General features: G+C 48.0%; 1 protein-coding gene across 1 annotated transcript in view; it reads left to right on the forward strand.

The window, feature by feature from the left end:
- Nucleotides 1–20,315, forward strand: part of LOC116835220 (uncharacterized) — a 249,478-nt gene that overhangs the window by 76,679 nt on the left and 152,484 nt on the right. The window contains exons 4-7 of the mRNA XM_075060693.1: nt 4,300–4,495; nt 7,334–7,489; nt 8,146–8,235; nt 10,062–10,103. Coding sequence (XP_074916794.1) covers nt 4,300–4,495; nt 7,334–7,489; nt 8,146–8,235; nt 10,062–10,103 — 484 coding nt within the window. The remainder of the gene's footprint in view (nt 1–4,299; nt 4,496–7,333; nt 7,490–8,145; nt 8,236–10,061; nt 10,104–20,315) is intronic.

Raw genomic sequence — 20,315 nt, forward strand, 5'->3', positions numbered from 1 at the left:
GTGTTTGCCACCAGGATGTACTGCGGAGCTGTTGTTCTAAGGCCACGTCTACACTAGGAGCTAGGGGTGTGATTCCCCTGCTTGTGCGCACGTCCTCACACTAGATCTTATGAAGCTAGCATGCGTATAAACAGCAGTGTAGCACAGGTGGCAACAGTGGAGGTACGTGCTGGGTATGAACCGGTTTGGTACTCAGGACAGCTCAGCCAGGCCTTCCTTGCTGCTCCCACCTTACAATTTATACTCATGCTAGCTTGATGAGAACTAGTGCGAGTATCTGTACGCGAGCAGGGGAACCACACCCCGACCTCCTAGTGTAGACATAGTCTAAAAGCCTCAAGCCATGACTAGTTCATCACTTAGAGGCAGAAGAGAGAATCCCTTGGGAGATACAGATATTTGAGTTTGGTCTGTCTGCCCACATGTCAGTTGGCATTGTGAGGCAGGCCCCTGTTCTCCACTTGGGAAGCCTCTTATGAGTCTACATGCCCATGATTAATAGAATATCAGGGTTGGAAGGGACCTCAGGAGGTCATCTAGTCCAACCCCCTGCTCAAAGCAGGGCCAATCCCCAAACAGATTTTTGCCCCAGTTCCCTAAGTGGCCCCCTCAAGGATTGAACTCACAACTCTGGGTTTAGCAGGCCACTGCTCAAACCACTGAGCTATCCCACCAGGCTAATGCTTCACAGCTTTGAAATGTAGTGGTTGGAGGAAGAAAATAATTTTCAGCGAATCCAGGCTACCGTGCTACACAGATGGTTCATGTGTGATGGAGAGATCCCGCCCACCTCAGAATGGCAACTTCAGTGCTTTGATATTGGCCTAGCAATCATTATTTTCATCCTGGACTGAGATCACACTCTGATCTGGTCATTTGGGAGGGATTGTGGCCTAGTGGCTAGAGCATGGGACTAAGAGTCAGGAGACCTCAGTTCTATTCTCAGCTCTGCCATTAGATGGCTGTGTGGCCTTGGGCAAGTCACTTCTCTCTGTTACTCAGGTTCCCCATCTGTAAAAATGGGCATAATGCTGGTGACCACCTCTGTACAGCACTCTGAGCTCTGTCGATGAAGAGTGCTGTGTAAGAACTGGATGGCATTTGGGATATTTATTATTAAAGGTTGAAAGAAAGGGGCATGTTTGCGAAAGAGAAGGGTGAGTGGGCACCTAAGTGTTTGAATACGCAAAAGATTGTTATAAAGCGATCAATTGCTCTCCTTGTCCACCGAGGGTAAGACAAGAAGAGAGCAGCTTAGTTGGTAGCAAGGGATATTTAGGTTAGATGTTAGGGGAAAACTTTCAAACTATAAGGGTAGTTAAACTCCAGGATAGGCTTCCAAGGCAGGTTATGGAATCCCCATCACTGGAGGTTTCCAAGAACAGGTTGGACAAAGACTTGTCAGGGATGGTCTAGGTTTATTTAAACCTGCCCCAGTATAGGATGATGGACAAGATAATCTCTTGAGTCCCTTCCGACGCTACACTTGTCTGGTTTGATGATTATTTGCCATGATGTGCATAATGACGCATCTGTTTTGCTAATGAAATCCTCAAAGCCTGTCTCAGACACAGCCATGGCTTTTCCAAGGTTCCTGGCTGAGATCCAATCCCCTTTCCTCACTCTCCAAGAAAGAGGGAGGCTCCCTTTCTTGCCTTGTCCATGAACGCCTGCTAACTGGGTTTCCCGAGTTATTTTGCTGCTGACTGGCAGGCAGGGACAGTTCAAAGCAGCAGCTGGAGTTGTGTTCCCAGTGAACCGTCGCCTGTTAACGTGACTCCAGATTCAGTCATGCCTTGGCTCGGGGCTGCAGACGACACGATGGCAAAGTGATGGTTCCAAACGGCCTCACATGCCGAGTGTGTCGTCAGTGTGGCAGGTGGGGAATCTGCGCAATGTAAAGCCGGGGGTATGAGAAATTGGAGCAGGGGAAATGTCAACCTAAATAAAAGAGCCAGCTGACACAACCTAGGACTCCAGGATTGGATCAGAGCCAGGCTGGGACTCCGCAGGCCGCTTGGAAAGGGTCCCTGCACCATTCATTTTCGGGGGATGGGATTATCTCTGCCTTGCAAGAGCCAGTCCCCAGTGGAATTTTTAAAGCTTTTGAAAGTCCAGACCTGCTGCTGTCTGCAGTGAGGCAAAATATGTCCAGAGCCAGTTGTGCTGTTCAGGCTCTGACTGAGCCAACCTTCCCCCACATCCCAGCTGGAAAGGTTGACTCTAAACCAGCTGCAAAACCCAAGGAAAGGGTTGGATAAAGTGGCTGACTGGGCGATAACCAGTAGAATACAGTCAATTCCATTGCTTGGGTGCCCACATGACGCGTTACCCTGCAGAGGGAGTGGGGCTGGATGAGTGAGTGCAGGGGCCTGCTCAGGACAGATAGGCATTTGGGAAAGAGGCTGTAACTGACTAGACAGGGGATTTTTCTGCAGATTCCCCAGTGTCTGTTACAAGGAGAGCTGAGTGACTGTTTTGTTTGTTTGTTTTAAACAAATAGTTTTTTTGCTGAAAAATGCAGTTTTGGTCCATCTGAAACAATATGTGAATTTGATGACCTGATTAGTTTAGGCTGGGAAAAAGGCTGTCAGGGTCAGCTTTAGAAAACAGTGTTATGTCCCTAATAGCTCTGGAGCCCAGTGGTTAGGGAGACCCACATTCGAATCCCCACTCTGGAGCAAGGATTTGAACTCGGATCTCCTCCCTACCAGGCTCTAGGCAGTTCTGAGGTTGGGTGCTTTCCATCTCTGCTGTGGAAGCTTTTCCATTTTTTTGTGTAAATATTTACTCTTTGCTGGAGCGGGGACTCAGAATCAGAGAAGATTAGGTTTGGAAGAGACCTCGGGAGGTATCTAGTCCAACCACCCGCTCAAAGCAGGACCAGCACCAACTAAATCATCCCAGCCAGGGCTTTGTCAAGCCTGACCTTAAAAACGTCTAAGGAAGGAGATTCCAGCACCTCCCTAGATAATCCATTCCAGTGGTTCATCACCCTCCTGGTGAAATAGGGTTTCCTAATTTCCAACCTAGACCTCCCCCACTGCAACTTGAGACCATTGCTTCTTGTTCTGTCATCTGCCACCACTGAGAACAGTCTAGATCCATCCTCTTTGGAACCCCCTTTCAGGTATTTGAAGGCTGCTATCAAATCCCCCCTCACTCTTCTCTTCTGCAGACTAAACAAGCCCAGTTCCCTCAGCCTCTCCTCGTAAGTCATGTGCTCCAACCCCCTAATCACTTTTTTTTTGTCCTCCGCTGGACTCTCTCCAATCTGCCCACATCCTTTCTCTAGTTGGGAGCCCAAAACTGGATGCAATCCTCCAGGTGTGGCCTCACCAGTGCCGAATAGAGAGGAATAATTACTTCTCTCGATCTGCTGACTGTGCTCCTACTAATGGAGCCCAGTATGCCATTAGCCTTCTTGGCAACAAGGGCACACCACTGAATCATATCCAGCTTCTCATCCACTGTAACCCCTAGGTCCTTTTTTGCAGAACTGCCACTTAGCCAGTCGGTCCCTAGTCTGTAGCAGTGCATGGGATTCTTCCTTCCTTAGTGTAGGACTCTGCACTTGTCCTCGTTGAACCTCATCAGATTTCTTTTGTCCCAATCCTCCAATTTCTCTAGATCACTCTGGACCCCATCCCTACCCTCCAGCGTATCTACCTCTCCTCCCAGTTTAGTGTCATCTGCAAACTTGCAGAGGGTGCAATCCATCCCATCATCCAGATCATTAATAAAGATGTTGAACAAAACTGGCCCCAGGACCGACCCCTGAAGTCAGGTCTCTTCCCTCCAAATCCATCCTCTGAATCAGGAAGAAAGACTATACAAATCCCCGTCTCCTGGGCGAGTGCCTTCATCACCAGGCAGCAGGGTCCTTCTCACTCTCTTTGGCCCAGTGAACAGTCAAGTATTTATACGAAGTGGAACAGCTGTAGTGGGCGAGACGGAGAGCAGAATGGCCCAGAGGCTGATGGTTTGGATGCTCACTGGGCAAGGGGGACATGAGTTTTCAGAACTAAACTGAACATTTTTTTTTCTGATTTCCGAAAACCCAATGACTTGCCCAGCTCCAAGTAACGGAAGGGTTAGATTTCCATCAGACACTTCCTTTTGGCTAGTAGTTATCCAGTGCGTCCAAGGTAGCTGGCTGCATAGCACAATGGGGGTGAGCCTCTGAGGGGGCCTATGCTAATACTGAACAGTGAGCCCAGCCCAGTTTAAGATGTTTGTTTTGTGTCTGTCTGAGCCTCCTATTCTGTCTTTCTCCTGTCCCCAACCTGGGGCGCACAGGTTCCCAGTTTCCATCCTGGGGGATGGAGACTGGCACCAGGTTGCCCTCAGCATCTCCTCTGAGAGACTGGAGCTGCACGTGGACTGTCAGCTGGTGGAGAGCGTGGGCTGGTCCAATTACTTTGGGATGGGCGTCACCACGCAGGGGCTGGTCATTCTTGGAGGCCTGATTGAATCCTTTGAGATTCCCTTTGAGGTGAGAATTTGCTCCTCCTACACACAGAATCTTCTCTTTCAGCCCAAAGGAGCTTCATAGGCAGCTTGCAGAGGAGACACTGTATTGGCACGGGGTGGGAGGGCACTCTAATGAAATGATGCGGGAATTCCATTTGAGGATGGAACCCCATCTCCTCCTCACTGAAAACACACTGTTTATTTTCACTACACAGGTGATGTGCAGTGCAAAGGCTTTGAAGTGCACCAAGGGTTTGCTCCTAGGTCAGAGAAATGAAAACAGTGAAAGGACGTCAACCAGTAAGACGGAACCCCCCAATAAGATCCCCTCTAACCCACTCCTTTTGCCACGTGTCAGTTACAGACGTGCCCCCACACTGTGGGAAGAGGGATTAGTTTTGTACATCCTCTGAGATGAGTGACATTTTAAATAAGCAGTGAAGAAAGAGCTTGATAGTCACTCCACACTAATATCCCCAAACAGGATTCTTAAGGCTTTTGAAGTAGAAAAGTCCCAATAGCAGCGTGTAAGAACTGGCCGTGGATGTAGCTAGAATGAGAAGCATCAGGGAATGCAGCATTTCATTTCCAGCCAAATCAACACACTTGTGACTTCTGAAATTTAGGAGGAGAGAAATCAAAGACTACGGAATTGGCGCTCTGACATAGCAGTGTTTCTGTATGGGTTCATCTGTGCTGTAAACCGAGGTGCGATTGCTTTACTCTAGCGAGCACCGCTAAAAATAACAGTAAAGACACAGCAGTGCAAGCCAACCAGTGACTCTGGCTATGAACACTCATTACCAGCCTGCACTGGGGTCCGTTTTCCTCACTGCTTTTGATACCCAGAAAAGCTAGATTAAAGTTAGTGTGCATATATTCGAACTGCAGTCATGCACCTGATTGCAGCATAGACATATCCTGAGGGACCCTAAGCTCCTCGCTAGCATCCTTCACAACCTCCAGGATGTTTATAATTACCCCCATTTTACAGAGGGATAAACTGAGGCTCCCACAAGTTGAAATGACTTGCCAAAGGTCACACAGCATGTTGACAGGACCCTGGAATGTAAACTAGGATTCCCCCAGCTGCCAGGCCATGCTGCCTTCCTGTTCAGTTAGTCGTGGCTTGGACAATGCAACGTGTGAGTAGGATAATATTATTTGCCTAGACACTGTCTAAAGGGTCCAGGCAGGGATCTGGGCACCGCTGCACTAGGCACACTACACGCATGCATTGGAGATAACAGTCCCTGCCCCAACGAGCTTCCTGCCGAAGACCCCACAACAGGTCCCAAGAAGGAGCTCTGTTAAGGAAATGCCTGGATCTTATTGGATCCAGGATTATTTTAGGGTCTTTGCACTGAAACCCCCTCCCCAATAACTAACATGCAAGCCAGGAACCAGAGCTATCAGGTTACAAAAGGCAGCTCTAAGGCCCCTTACCATCTTGCATCATCTGCACAATGCTCTTCCCTGTTGATTCAGGCGTGCGTACAGCTCTGTCACCCTTCCCCACCTCTCTTTCACAGCCAGTCGCCTGGCCAAACCCTTGGCTTGGAAGGAAGATTTCATCTCATCAAGATGGTCTGGGGTTGGGGCAATTATCCAACAGCTTTCGCACATTTATCTCATCTCAGCTTTTACGGCTCCTCGGAGGCAGTGGGCGAGAATGACTGAATGGGGCAGGCTCGTATGGAGAGAGATATTTGCTCTGGACAGCTGCGTGGTGCAGAAAAACCTGCTTATGGCTTAATGATGCTGGAGCTAACGAATCGTTGCACCAGTTACACTGGGCTCAGGAGGGAGGAGAGGTTCGGAAGGGGGCTAACAGAGAGCAGCCCTGTTTGAATTGGCTCTGACTTTAATAATTACAGAACCTTAGCAACTGTGGAGGCTCCTGGCTTCTCCAGGCAAGCAGGGCTCTTCCCGCTCCCCCCAGATGCTCATTGCACCTCTCCCAGTGCCAAGAACCAGGCCCTCAGTGTTGCATTCCCTACAGGCCTCCTCCTCTTCAGATTCCCCTGGCCCTGATGCTCTCTCCTTCCTGCTGACACTTTCTCCTCTGCCCAGAGCTATCCCCAGCAAAGGCCAAGGAAGGCAAAGAGCTGCTGTCTGCCCTGCTGCAGGGCAGCCAGCAGGGCATTTCAGCAATGGCCTCCTTACACCCCCGCTCTAGCCAGGATCTGAGTGCGAGCAGCGGGGCCTGAGTGCGGGGAAGGTGGTGTTTGGAGTTACCAGCCAACACTGACCTCATGGAGACAGCTGGTTCTTCCCTCTCTGTCTTGCCAGATGCTGAGGGGTCTAGTAATCCAGAGCCCTTCTAGGTAATTTCAGGTTGTGGGCGGGGCGGAATGTGTCTGCCCTCTGGGGTAGGGTGTTGACTTGGGGCGTGATCCATCAGCGTGCTGAGCCCCTTCAGGGCTGATGCTCAGCACCCTCTGCTCCATTCTCATCTCTCAGGAGACGCTCAGCATGCTGCAGAATCCCATCCTTCCCTCTCAGGAGTTGTGCTCAGATGTTCCCCTGCTGCCTGTTCATCTCGTCTCACCATGGAGCCAAGGGGACATGCCTGTGTTGGTGCTGGGAACCGTGGGGTTCAGAACCTTGGCCAAGCTGACACAAAAAAGGGTGCAGGACCAAGCGTACTAGGCTCAGACATCCCTGCTTTGTGGGGTCCCTCTGCTGGCCCTGAAATAGGATTCCTTCTCTGTAGACTGTGGTGGAGAGTCTCCCTGCCAGTGTAATTGCTGCATATCCTGAGTCCAAATAACTCCATTCAAACCTTGCCTCTTGTCATCCAGAGGCAGTGTCCATGGTCCGTGTGTAAACTCCACTTGTTTGTTTCCTTGCCTCCCAGGGTGCTCTGCAGCAGCTGACCTTCCAGATGGGAGACCCGGGGGCTGCCGGTGAATACTGTGGAGGCTACAATACCCGATGCGCTGGCGCTTTCAGCACTGAAGCTTTCCGCAACCAGTCCCGCTCCCCAGGGGAGCTTTCTCCCGCTTGGCCGGAGGTGTGTCAAGGGCCTGCAATGTGCATTTTTGGGTTTCCCCATTGCGAAGTGGGACCCAGTTTATCCCTGATGTTACTTAATCCCTGGGGACTCTCCATTCACCTAATTTAGCCCATTGGGACTCAGGTTTCGGCAGTGGCGTGGAGAGAATACGATGATGACTGGCACACTCTTTGCAGTTGGGTACCGGTGTAGTGTTTGTCTTTCCCTTCCCACGTGGGTCAGTGCTCCAGGGCCAGAAAGGAGCCCAATAGAGCACCTGTTTACCTGGTTTCACTGCCCCACAGCCTATGCAACAGTGGCAGGTAGCAAGAGTTTCAGCAACGGTGTCGGACGTCACCTGGGGAGAGCTAGGAATAAGCGGTAGCTTTGGAATATCGCCTCTCATCCTCTCCCACACTGTGTCTGGGGTGGGAACTCACAGCCGTATTGCTGGGTCTCTGTTTCTGGGTGGGTCAGCAGAATGACCTTGCCGAGGTACTGAGTCTGCAGCCATGGATGGGCAGGGGCCGTACACTATCATGGTAGCTGGGGGAAGCTGAGTGGAAGCTAATCTGGATCAGCGATGGGGGTGGAGAAGACCCCACAATTGCATGCGTCTTGAAAGGGGCTTATGGGCCAGGGATCATGGTAGTTTAATCTCATTCCAAAAACAGAGCCACACCCATTCCCCTGAGGATCCCCATGGCAACATGGGAAGTGACTCTACTGCTGGTGTCCTGGTGACCCAGGAGCCTCTGTTAAACGTAAGCTGCTGCTCTGTCATTTGGGGCTTTGGCATTTGACCTCCCTTTGTGAAATGGTGCACAGGTTTGGTGCAAAGGGGAAGATATGGCTGGCCAGGAGGGGTTTTAGCTGTAGGAATTGTGCATATTATTGTGTGTGTGCATGGGTGTGTAAAATGCACACAACTACTATTGTGCAATGTTGCAGCAAATTTATCAAAGAGTGCGACGAATGAGAAGTGTTGTGCTCAGGAGTTCCACTCCCACCGTGAAATCCCACTGCCACGCAGCAGGGCCTGGGCACGGAACTTCCTCATGCATTGTGCTTACGAACGTTTACTCCTCTAAGGGTATGTCTACACCAGTGGTTCTCAACCAGGGATCCGTGGCCCGCTAGGGGGCCGCAAGCAGGTTTCAGGGGGTCTGCCAAGAAGGACTAATGTTAGACTTGCTGGGATCCAGGACAGAAAGTCGGAGTCCCACTCCATGGGGCTGACGCCCGGGGCCCTGAATCCCGCCATCTGAGGCTGAAGCAGAAGCCTGAGCAATTTAGCTTCATGGTGCCCACTCTGGCAAGGGGCCCTGGGCAGTTGCCCAGCTTGCTACCCCTTAACGCCAGCCCTCGCTTTTATATGCAGAACACCAGTTACGGTGGCACAGGTGGGCTGTGGAGTTTTTATAGCATGTTTTGGGGGGGGGTTGTCTCGGAAAGAAAAAGGTTGAGAACCTCTGGGCTACACTACAAATCTAAATCGACCTGTTTAAGGTTGACTTACAGCACATTGCAGAAATGTGCACATCCACACTACCCTCCTGGGCTCGGTGGTGCATGTCCTCACCAGAAGCACGTCCACCAGCCTAAGAGGGGCAATGTAGAGAGCTGAGATCCTGGTCTCTCAGCTCCGCTCGCAGCTCCCTGCCAGGGGACTGGATGTCCCACCGGCTCCCAGTGGGCTGCCTCCCTCCTTCTGCTCCCTGTTCCTGCTGGGGGCAGGGAAAGCCACCCAGGGTTTCTCCCCCTACATGTTCCTGCCAAGTGTGTGTGTGAGGGGGAAGTTGTCTGCAGCTTCCCACCTGCTGGGTATCCTTGTCAATTTCATGGCTCACCATGTCATGACTGACAAGACTGCTCAGCAGGGAGCAGGCAGGGGGTCCCTCCTGCTTCTCACCCCAGCTGGGAGTGGGGTTCGAAGCCACCAAGCTCTGGCTCCCAGCCAGGAACAAGGGGCAGCCCACCAAGCTTCTCACCTTGGCTCCTAGCCAGGAGCAGGGTCCAGTGGGGGCTTTCTTGTGAATTTCAGAGCTCCTGCTGTGAAATTGACACCGTGTCTACAAAGACTCTGTGTTGCCCTAACTACACTGACATAAGCCTTACTTTTCTTGCTCACGTAGCTGGGCAGATCATCTACCTAACACTTGCCACAATCCCATGAGGTAGGTTAGTATCATCTCCATTTTACAGAAGGGGAACTGCGACTCAGAAATGATCTTATCCAAGAGTGCACTGGAAGAGCTAGGTCTTTGTGCACCCATTGTTAGCCCTCCCTAGAGCTGAGTAGTGAAATACTTGTTCCCGGAGAAAAAACTCCTGGACCTTTACTCCAGAGTCGCAACAAGAAAATGGCTAAATGTGCACACTTAAAGCACAGGTGTTAAAGTACCAACCAAATTCCCCAGTCCTGATCATGCAGCGAGAAGCATGCTGAAAGGAGCAACTTTTTCCAAGAACCAGCTCTGTTACCCACTGCGCTCATAACCTATGGAAACAGCAGAGCCATCAACAATCACTTACTTAAATAAATTCAACTACTCAGGTAGTGATGTATTTCTCTCTCTTGATTATCTAGGTGCCAAAAGAAACCAATGAAATTCAGGAATCCTACACTCAGGTATGACTTTCCCAACTCAGCGGGGAGTTGTGTACGGGGTAGTCCCTTTTTGGGATGGGTTTGGAGGGGATCTAAGATTTCATTACGCATCATGATGTTTCTCAAGGGAACAAATGGATTGTTTTGACTACATTAATAATTATCGGGTAAAAGACCGTATTGCACAGCCAGGAGGAAAAGTGGTTTGGGTTTTTTTTTCAGGCACCCAAAAGTGTGCTAGGTGCTCTCAGATCAAACACTAGACAACATCCCTGTCCTGAAGAGCTTCCAAAAAAATGTAGAACTCCCATGAACCATATTAAAAAGTAAAGGCAGAAGAAGAGTCACAAGATTATGGAGTTGCTTACAGTTTTTAGGGGTACCTTTTGAGTGTTTCGTTTTTCACCCTTGATGATGGATTGAGAGGCTGGTCAGGCATTGGTGGAATGAATCAAATGGCTGCACAGATGGCTCAGTTTGTGATGTAAACATGAGTCACATGTGGCAGTGGAAACAAAAATGATCTGTAGGATAGCCAGTGCTGCCTGGAGTTCTTGTAAATAGGGGAGGAGAAGGGGAGGATGACGGGAAGATGGTGAATTCTGAGGTTGATGTCGGGGGAGCAGGAGAATGAAAGTATGGCTACTGCTTCCGCCACTGATGTGGGATTTCAATGATCTACCCCAGGAAGATTCCTGTCGCTGCTCTCCTGTCATAGAGTATATGGAAAGGACAGAAGCTGCCAGACCAGTGCCCAAATTCATTTTATAACTGCCAACACTTTTCTCAGTATGGGGATAAGGGACAAGGCCAGAGTCATTTTTCTAATCGTAGGGGGAAAGGTTTAAGTCAGAGATGGAAATGTAAAGGGCTTAAGCGTGAGTAGCTTTTGAAACTTTATTCGTTTTGAACATACAGTAGGTCACAGCAAAAGTTTAATAGCAGAATCCTGTGGCGTAGTCTCTCACTCTCACATCTGCTGGAAGAGGGCCTCATCCTCCCTGATTGAACTAACCTTGTTATCTCTGCACTGATTCTTGCCTGCATATTTATACCTGCCTCTGGAAACTTCCACTACATGCATCTGATGAAACGGGTATTCACCCACAAAAGCTTATGCTCCAATACATCTGTTAGTGTATAAGGTGCCACAGGACTCTTTGTCGCTTCTTACAGGTCCAGACTAAAATGGCGACTCCTCTGATACTTCACTCTCACAATGTCATTAATTTTATGCAAAATACATAAATGTAGCTATTCAGAAGTGTGTACCGAATTCTACCCCTAATTTGAACACACAGTTTAGTCTGAATGCACGTGCAGTTGAGGTCTCCGTGCAAATCCTAGCATATGCAGTTGTGAAAAAGTGTTCCATAAAATTCCTCAGAATCTATTAGAGAACTTTGATATTCCAGGCAAACTGTGAATTGCCCTGAATTATGCAGCTTCACAGTTATCCAAATGAGCAGCCTAGTTTCCAATGCATTCTCCTTATCTACTCCGTTATCTGTCTGCTTTCTGGGCTGTTTCTGAAACCTGACTCATTCTCAGTAGCTTTCCTGCTGGCTAGTGTGAATTAGTGAGATTCTGCCATAGTAAGAAAGCCGGTGAACATCACAGGCCCGAAGGGGAAGAATAATGAAATTCTAGAGCTAGGTCAAGTTCAATTTTTCAAGCCCTTAATCAAAACCAGAGATCAGCTCCTGCAGAGGGAAGTCTTTCCCAGACCTGCTGCAGGGATTGTGATAAAGTTCAGTTTGTAGTTTCTGTTTTCAAGACTTGGCTCTTTTAGGGGTAGATGGAAGCTCCAGAGTTTTCATTAACTGCTAATTAGGACTAACTAACTGCATATTATAAAGGCAGGACCGGCGCCAGTGTTTTTGGCGCCCTAGGCGCATGGCCATTTCACCGCCCCGCGTGCTGCCCTGCTGGTCCCGCGGCTCTGTTGGAGCATCCTCAGGCATGCCTGCGGGAGGTCTACCGGACCCACCTGCCGCCCCCCCCCGGCAAAATGTCGCCCCCCAATAATCCTGGCGCCCTAGGCGATTGCCTAGGTCGCCTAAATGGAAGCGCTGGCCCTGTATAAAAGGCTTGGTTAGTACAGTGCTGGAGCTGAGGGCAATCGTGTAAGTGGCTGAGTACAAAAGGTACTCGATTAATTGCTTGGTGCTTATGTCATAAATCGATGTTTCCATTTTTCAAGGGTATAAGATCCTTGGTGTGTGTCTCCAGGCAAGGTTAGCAATTTAGATCCAGGGAAGCGCTGGTAACGTACGTTTACCCACGTCCATCCAACCAGCTTATATGCAGTTCCTGGAACTGGATAGTTCTGCTTGTCATATTTATACCATTTATCACGAGGGAGCAGTTGGGCCAGCTTGGATCTAATAGCCTTTTTAAGAGGGAATCATAACGTAGTGGGAAGAGGAAGCAAGATATGTTTCTCTTTTTTTTTCCCTCCACCCCTTTCCCTCCTGAGTAATTGTGATTGCTATGTCAGAGCCAGATGGATGGCTTGACCAATACACCATGGGTACCATTTTCCAAAGCACCTGAGTGACATAGGAGCCGAAGTCTTTTTTCCCCCAGCCATCACACAGGCGATTAGGAGAGCAAAGTCTCATGGACTTTCAGTGGCACTTTGGCTGTTAAGTCATTTGTGTGTATGAAAAATTAAGGCAAGTTCTAAACTAGGGGGAATCTAGTTAAAAATTCCAACTGGCTTCAAGACACGTTACTGGTTGTGTGTGTCTCTGTCTATCCATCCCATCTAATCATCTTCTCCTAGCCTATCATTTAGAGCATCTGTGTAACTAAGGCAAAGCTAGACCAATTCAGACTGGAAATACGGTGTACATTTTTGACAATGGGAGTAATTCACCACTGGAACAACTTACCCAGGGTTGTGATGGAGTCTCAAGCACTGACAATTTTCAAATCAAGGTTGGATGTGCTCTAGGAATGATTTTGGGGCAGGTCTCTGGCCTGGGTTATACAGGAGGTCAGACTTGATCACAATGGTCCCTCCCGGCCTTGGAATCTGTGACTCTAAGGCAGGGGTGGCTAACCTGTGACTCCAGAGCCACATGTGGCTCTTCAGAAGTTAATATGTGGCTCATTGTACAGGCACCGACTCTGGGGCTGGAGCTACAGGCACCAACTTTCCATAGCGCTGGGGTTGCTTACTGCTCAACCCCTGGCTCTGCCACTGGCCCTGCCCCACTCCACCCCTTCCTACCCCCTCCACTAAGCCTGCCATGCCCTCACTCCTCCCCCTCCCCTCTCCAGAGCCTCCTGCATGCCACGGAACAGCTGATTGGGAGGTGCGGGGAGGGAGGGAGAAGTGCTGAGCAGTGGGGCTGCAGGTCGGACGGGAGCCGCTGGGAGAGGGGTGGGGGAGCTGATGTATTACTGTGGCTCTTTGGCAATGTACATTGGTGAATTCTGGCTGCTTCTCAGGCTCAGGTTGGCCACCCCTGCTCTAAGGGCTTGACTACACGTGCAGCACTGCCATAGTGGAGCTGTAGCGCTTAGTGAAGACTCTACCTCCCATCAGCGTTGGTGTGCCATCTCCCCAAGAGACGGTAGCTCTGTCAGCAGGAGACACCCTCCACCAACGTAGCGCTGTCTACACCAAGACTTCGGTCGGTATAACTGCGTCATGCAGGCATGGGTTTTCCACACCCCTGAGTGGCAGAGTTATACCCACGTAAGTCTGTGGTGTCGGCCAGACTTTGGTGCCCAACCCCCCCCATACTCACCAACATTAGCCTCTGAACTTTCTCCTCATCTGCCTGATGTCTGGGTTTTCTGAGTGCAGTTTCATCTCTAACCCTTGTGCTTGTGTAATAAAAGACCAATTCAGTTAGAGCGGATGTGGCCCATTCCCCACACTTGACAAGAAGAGCTGAATATCAACGGTGGGAGAGTTACTTTTTGTAGTACTAACGAGGCCAATTCAATCATGGTGGATGTGGCCAATTCCCAATGGTTGACAAGGAGGAGTGAGTAGCAACAGAGGAAAAATTACTTTTTGTAGTGACCCAGCCACTCCCAGTCTTTATTCGGGCCTAATTTGATGGTGTCAAGTTTGCAAATTAATTCCAGTTCTGCAGTTCCTTGCTGAAGTCTTTTTTTGAAGGTTTTTTTTTTTTATTGAAAAATGGCTACTTGTAAGTCTGGCATTGAGTGTCCAGAGAGATTGAAGAGTTCTCTTACTTGTTTTTGAATGTTACAGTTCTTGATGTCTGATTTGGGTCCATTTTTTCTTTTGTTTAGAGACTGTCCGGTTTGACCAATGTACATGGCAGAGGGGCATTGCTGGCACATGATGGCACATATCACATTGGTAGATGTGCAGGTGAATGAACCCTTGATGGTGTGGCTGATGTGGTTAGGTCCTATGATGATGTCCTTTGAATAGATGGAAAAAATTTCCTCTGTTGATATTCACCCCTTCTGGTCAACTGTGGGAATGGGTCACATCCACCCTAATTGAACTGGCCTCGCTAGCACTGAGCCCCCCACTTGGCAAGGCAACTCCCATCTTTTCATGTGCTGTATATTTATACCTGCTTACTGTAGCTTTCACTCCATCTGTCTGATGAAGTGGGTTATAACTCATGAAAGCTTATGCCCAAATAAATGTGTTAGTCTCTAAGGTGCCACAAAGATATCTCGGGATGACATTGTGTGGGTTGCTGTGAAAATAATCTTCTTTTTATGGCCCACAAAGCCCAGAGGCCTATGAGTCTCCTGCAAAACTAAAAGTATCTTAAAGCAATTCCAGAGGGCAGTGTGGCCAAATAACAACCCAGAACGATGGGCCTTCCCTGCAGCACCAAGTCAGAGGAGGATAAATGGATTGAACTAAGCAAACTTTTATTTCTCCCCTGGATCTTGCAAGTGCTTATGCAGCTGAGTGCACTCAATGGGATTATTCCCCTGTGTGAAGTTATTCACATGCATCAGCAGTCACAGGATTAGGCCCTTAAGTACCAAGGTTCTATAACTGCAAAAAGCATGCCGTAAATTCTAGGGGGTTGTTTTGTATGAACTGCAAAGTAAACAAGATTGTGTCTGGGCCCTTTATTGATCAATGAGGGATCAGAAGTTACCAGCAAAGAACACTGCTTCCACTTCAGGTCTGGAAAAGCTCATGCTCAGGCTTCAGTTTGTTTATGTTGTCGTTATCCTACTAAAAAAAGAACAGGAGGACTTGTGGCACCTTAGAGGCTAACAAATTTATTTGAGCATAAACTTTCCTGGGCTACAGCCCACTTCATCGGACCCATAGAATGGAACATATAGTAAGGAGATACATGTACATACAGAGAACGTGAAAAGGTGGGAGTTGCCCTACCAACTCTAAGAGGCTAATTAATTAAGATGAACCGTTGTCAGCAGGAAGAAGAAAAAAACTTTTGTAGTGATGATCAAGATAGTTCCCACTAGTCCTCAGTCCTCCAAGGAGTCGTCCCAGCAAAACTGAGCAAATCAAGCCACAATATTTCTGGTCACTCTAAGTTTGGTGGTGGTGAGAGAGAACAGAAATCTTCTTTTGGTGGGGAGGGAAGTAGGGGTTCGGATACAAATCCAGAAAGGATACAAAGAAAGACAAAATCCCTTTGCTGTTCATCTTTAAGTTATGAGGTCTTTGAACTAACACTCTGTTTAGATGGGAAGCCCCTCTTAAGCGTAACTTTTCAAAGTGGTTAATGAGGGATTTGGCTGCTTGCTTACCATTAACATTGGTGGGAGTCACAGAGTTAAATTTCAGCAGGTTGCTTGGTACTCAGCATCCTGTAGCAAACTGCTTCTTCTTGTAGTGTGTGTCTTGTGTGATAAAGACCAGACCTGATGGAATAAACACTGGCAGTTTTCTGTCCCACTAATGCTCTCCAGCATCTTTGACTCTGTGCTTCGCGGGTAATGCAGTCTAGACAGAAATCCCTCTGTGTGTTTGAGAGCAAAGGCCAGTTTGGAATCTTGAAAGCTTGACTGAAAAAGTTTGAGCAAATGAAGACCTGTTCCTGTCTCTCCCTGCAACTTGTTTGAGATGGTGCATATCAGGGTCAACTCTAATTTCTATTATAAATCAAGCTGAGCAAATAAGTGATTTTTTGTGTGAGTGTGTGGCTGAACTGAAAAATCCACAGAAAAATTGGTTAACTTCCAACTGAAACTGATTTTTATTGTTTTCCTTGATGAAATTAAAAACTGAAAAAAAATCACGTGGGTCAAACAAAATGTTTCAGAGGTCAACTGCAATCAGTGCTTTGGAAATTGTTGTTTTCACTTTGTTTTTCAGATGTAACTATTTGCTGAATTAAGTCTGAATTTGTCAATGGCTTCTGTGCCGCAAAAAATGGGTGTTTTGGCTAATTTATTTTCACCAATTTTTTTTGTCAGCTCTAATTATAAAACTTCTAATGTCTCAGCCATCTGCAATGGACTGAACTGCATTTCAGACTGGATAGGATATAGCTAGGTGGTTTCTGGCACAGCATTCCAGATGTGGGTTTTGCTTCTTAATGCTATATTTTTAAAAAAAAGAGTTGGGGAGCAATCTGGGTTGGGTTTTTTACTTTGTCTTTTCTTATAATAAAAATAAAACAACATTCCGCTATGCAACATGGCATCACCAAGAGTGAATAATTAAACCTTTTATCAGCTGACCTGCAGGCTCTCAGGTCCCACGCTCATGCTGCCTTTTATTGTTTACCATGTGCTTGCGATATTTCAGTACGTTTTCAGTTTGAGAGATGACTTCTTTGCTTCTGTACTAGCTCCTTTACAAAGCACTGCACCTCCGTGGTTAGTCATGTCATTCTGGTGTCTTGCTGTGACCATGTGGTTATAGATCCATTGATCTTGTGCAAGGTCAGAAGAGCTGCTGTTTGCCAGGGGATGGTTTTTTAAAATGATTTATCTTTCTTCCCTTTTCTTGAATTGGCTTCTCAGTGGCGATGTATTAAGAGTCACACGTTGTTTTATAGGGATACATCAGGGCATTTAGTTTGGTGACTTCTTGCTTTGGCTGGTCTAAGTTTGACCCTAAGGCGTAAGTTTTTCAAGACTGACTAGAGTGATTTTTGGGTACCTCAATTGGCGGAAACCCAACTTGAGGCAACTTAAGAGGTCTTGACTGTGAGAAGTCCTGAGCACCTGCCCTTTGAAAAGTAGACACTTTAAGGTGTTTCAAATTGGGATCTAAAAATGGTGAAACCCAAAATCGCTCTAATCGCTCTTGAAAGTTAATGTCTTTAATAATCAAGGCTTACAGTGTATTAATATTCCAGGTCCAGCATCTGGACATCATTTGTAACTTTGAAGGAAGCAAAAATTGTTGTCACATTGCCTTAGCCCCCAGGAGTGGGTGGGAGTTGTGTCTTGATTTTCCACCATAGGAAATGGATCAGGCACAGCTTCCTGCTACTCCATAGTTATCTCCGAGAATCTGCAGCATAAAGTTCCCTCGTGCTGCTGATCCCCTCTGGGATTTTGTTACTGAAGGAAACACACCATAATGTAAAGAGCAGCGCAAGATGGGAATTTTTGCAGAACTCTTTTTCACTGAAAAATGCCAGTTTGTTGAAATGGAAACTGTTCATGAAACAGAGTCTGAATTTCCCAATGAAGAAAGTGGAGGAAAAGAGCTTTGTAATTGGCAGTATTTTGTGTAGACACCTTTGAAACAAAAATGTCTGTTTTTTTCCTGAATCAAAATGACTTTTCCTTTAGAAATTTAAGCTCATTAGGTTAAAGATTTTAAAGAAAAAGTCAATCAAAACACTGGTTTTGAAATGATCTGATGAAATATTTTTGATTGGCCTGAACCAGAAACAACTTTGTGTTTTGGTTCACTGACCTTTTCAAGATTTTAACTTTTCAGACTGATTTGAGACGGGGAAAAACCTTTGAACTCTTGAAAATATGAATGAGATGGGAAAACCGTTTCCTGCTCAGCTCTAGTAGAGATCTGTTTCCCTGAGCACTCAAACTACTGATTCCACTGGCTCTGCTTTCTAGAGCTCTCGAGGCAGAGAAATGCATCGATTTCTATGGTGGCTGCTGAATAAGGGTTTGCTGCATTGATAGGCAAGCAGCCACTGCCTGAACTGCTCTGAAGCCCAGGAGCCCCTGGGCTGCTCCCGGAAGCCTGGCATGAACAAGTTGCTGGAGACAGGCAGGAGTGAGGTATTGAGAGCAGCGCCTGGGCTGCTTATCCCATCACACTCTTCCTGTCAGTGCACATCAAGTTAGGCTTTTGTTGTCAGGACTGACCGGGAATCAGTTATCTCGAGGAAGGGGAGGGGAAAAAGGAGTGAGGGGGCCGTGGACTCTTGATCTAGCAACAGAAGGAATTTGTTTTTCCCAAAGCTCCTGCAGCTTAGCGGCTCTGCTCTTGGCCACGGTGCTGGGTAGCTGTGGCTCATTGTCTCTGAGCGGGCACTAGACCCACTCACGAAGGATTTGTGCACAGCTGACCTCTACCTTGTCCCGTTTTCCGGCTGCCTTGAGGAGCTCAGTAAAGTGCCAGGCGCTCAGAGTTGAGTGGGTTTTTACTTCCTGCCTTGCCTATGCTCGGTCCAGTTAAGCAGATCATTGCTTTTGCTTCTGATTTGGTGTCAGATGGCAGTTTTATTGCTGACCTGCATAGGAAGCAGATTTAGGGTCCAAATTAGAACTTGGTAGGGGCTAGGTTTACACGCTCCTGCTTCAGGGCATCAGTCAAGTGCTAATTAATGGGAGTTAGGAAGGGACTTTGCCTGGGAGCAGGTTATTCTATCACTGTCTGCTGCAGTGTTTCTTCAACTTTCTGCTGAATCAGCTGCTATTGACCTCAAGATACTAGGCAAGGTGCGACACTGGTCTGTACCAGGCTGGCAAGTCCTGTGTTCCATGGGATACATGGGCAAAAGCGGCAAATGCCAGCCCGCTGACATGGATGAGATGTGGGGGCAAAGAGGTAAATTGCCCAGGAGCCCGTTGACTTAAAAGGGACTAGGCAGATGGGATAGATATGCATTTTTTAAATAAAAATTAAGATGAAAAAAAATCCGGTTTCCTGCAACTCTGTACAGAGCGCTGTCCCTCATTGCAACAGTAGTCGTTTGCCGGAGCCATTTGCTGCTGTACCCTGCTGGTCCGGCAGAACGTCAGCGACAGCAGCCTGGGAACTGCAGAGCTTGCTGCCTCCCCTGACTGCTTGGGAGCTGCTGGAGCTGCTGGGCTGGCTCTCCGCCTGTGGGGATGAGGACAGGGAGACTTTAGAGAGGAACAAGCTCCCTCTGCGCTACCTGATTTCCTCCCCCGGGACTGCTGCTCCTCGCCAAACACAAGACAGCAAGTCCAGCCACCAATCGAGCCTCTCTAAGTTTGCCGAGGGGAACCGGGGCCAGTACCCCCTTTCGCTGCCGCTAGCACCGGCTGATGAGCCACTATCACAAGTGCAGGATGAGGGCCAGCTCCACCGCTCAGCCAGAGAATGAGGCACAGGTTTTCCCTCTGCTTTCGCCCTGGCCGCCTCCTTGGAGATCTCCTGGTAGATGTGGCACACCAGGCCTGCCGTCTCTTCCTTGTTCTGGGTGTTGATGTCCCACAGCACTGGCAGCGCAAGTATTGTATATTTTGACGTTGTTGGTCATATTCAGTTAGTTACATCTTGTATATCAGTTTTTTCCTTGTCTTTAGATTACACATAAATCACAATTAGGTGTTTAATTAGCCTACTTGATACTTTAGATGTTTCCTTACTTTGTGCTTCCTTAAATGTTTTATATATTAATTAATTTCACCTCATAATGTATTTATTTAATTTAAATATATAATTCAAAATAACAAATTCCACATCTTCTATTTAGGCTCACAATTTGTTTAATAGTGGTGCTGTAACTGGGGGGAGAGGGGAAGTTAACTAGATCAAGAAACGCCGCAGCTTTCGCATGGCGGGTTCTAACGTGTTATCAGTGGGATAAAAAGTAGTGTCGTAAACCTCAGCCAGCCCCTTCTAGGGGGGCCATTGACTGTTCTGCCCTGAGGCCCAGAATTGCTGGCGGCAGGCCTCGGCAAAAGCAATTGCAGGGCCAAGCAGGAGCATACCTTCCTGGGGAAAAGTACACTGGGAAAGAGGTTGTGTGCGGGAGTTTGTCATCTTCAAAATACTTTCTAAACCACGGTTAATCTGTGCAAGCCCCATGGAGGGAAGGAGGTATCTGTCTCTGTTTTAAC

This window comes from Chelonoidis abingdonii, chromosome 24 (genome assembly GCF_003597395.2).
Source record: "Chelonoidis abingdonii isolate Lonesome George chromosome 24, CheloAbing_2.0, whole genome shotgun sequence".
NCBI classification, from domain to species: domain Eukaryota; kingdom Metazoa; phylum Chordata; order Testudines; family Testudinidae; genus Chelonoidis; species Chelonoidis abingdonii.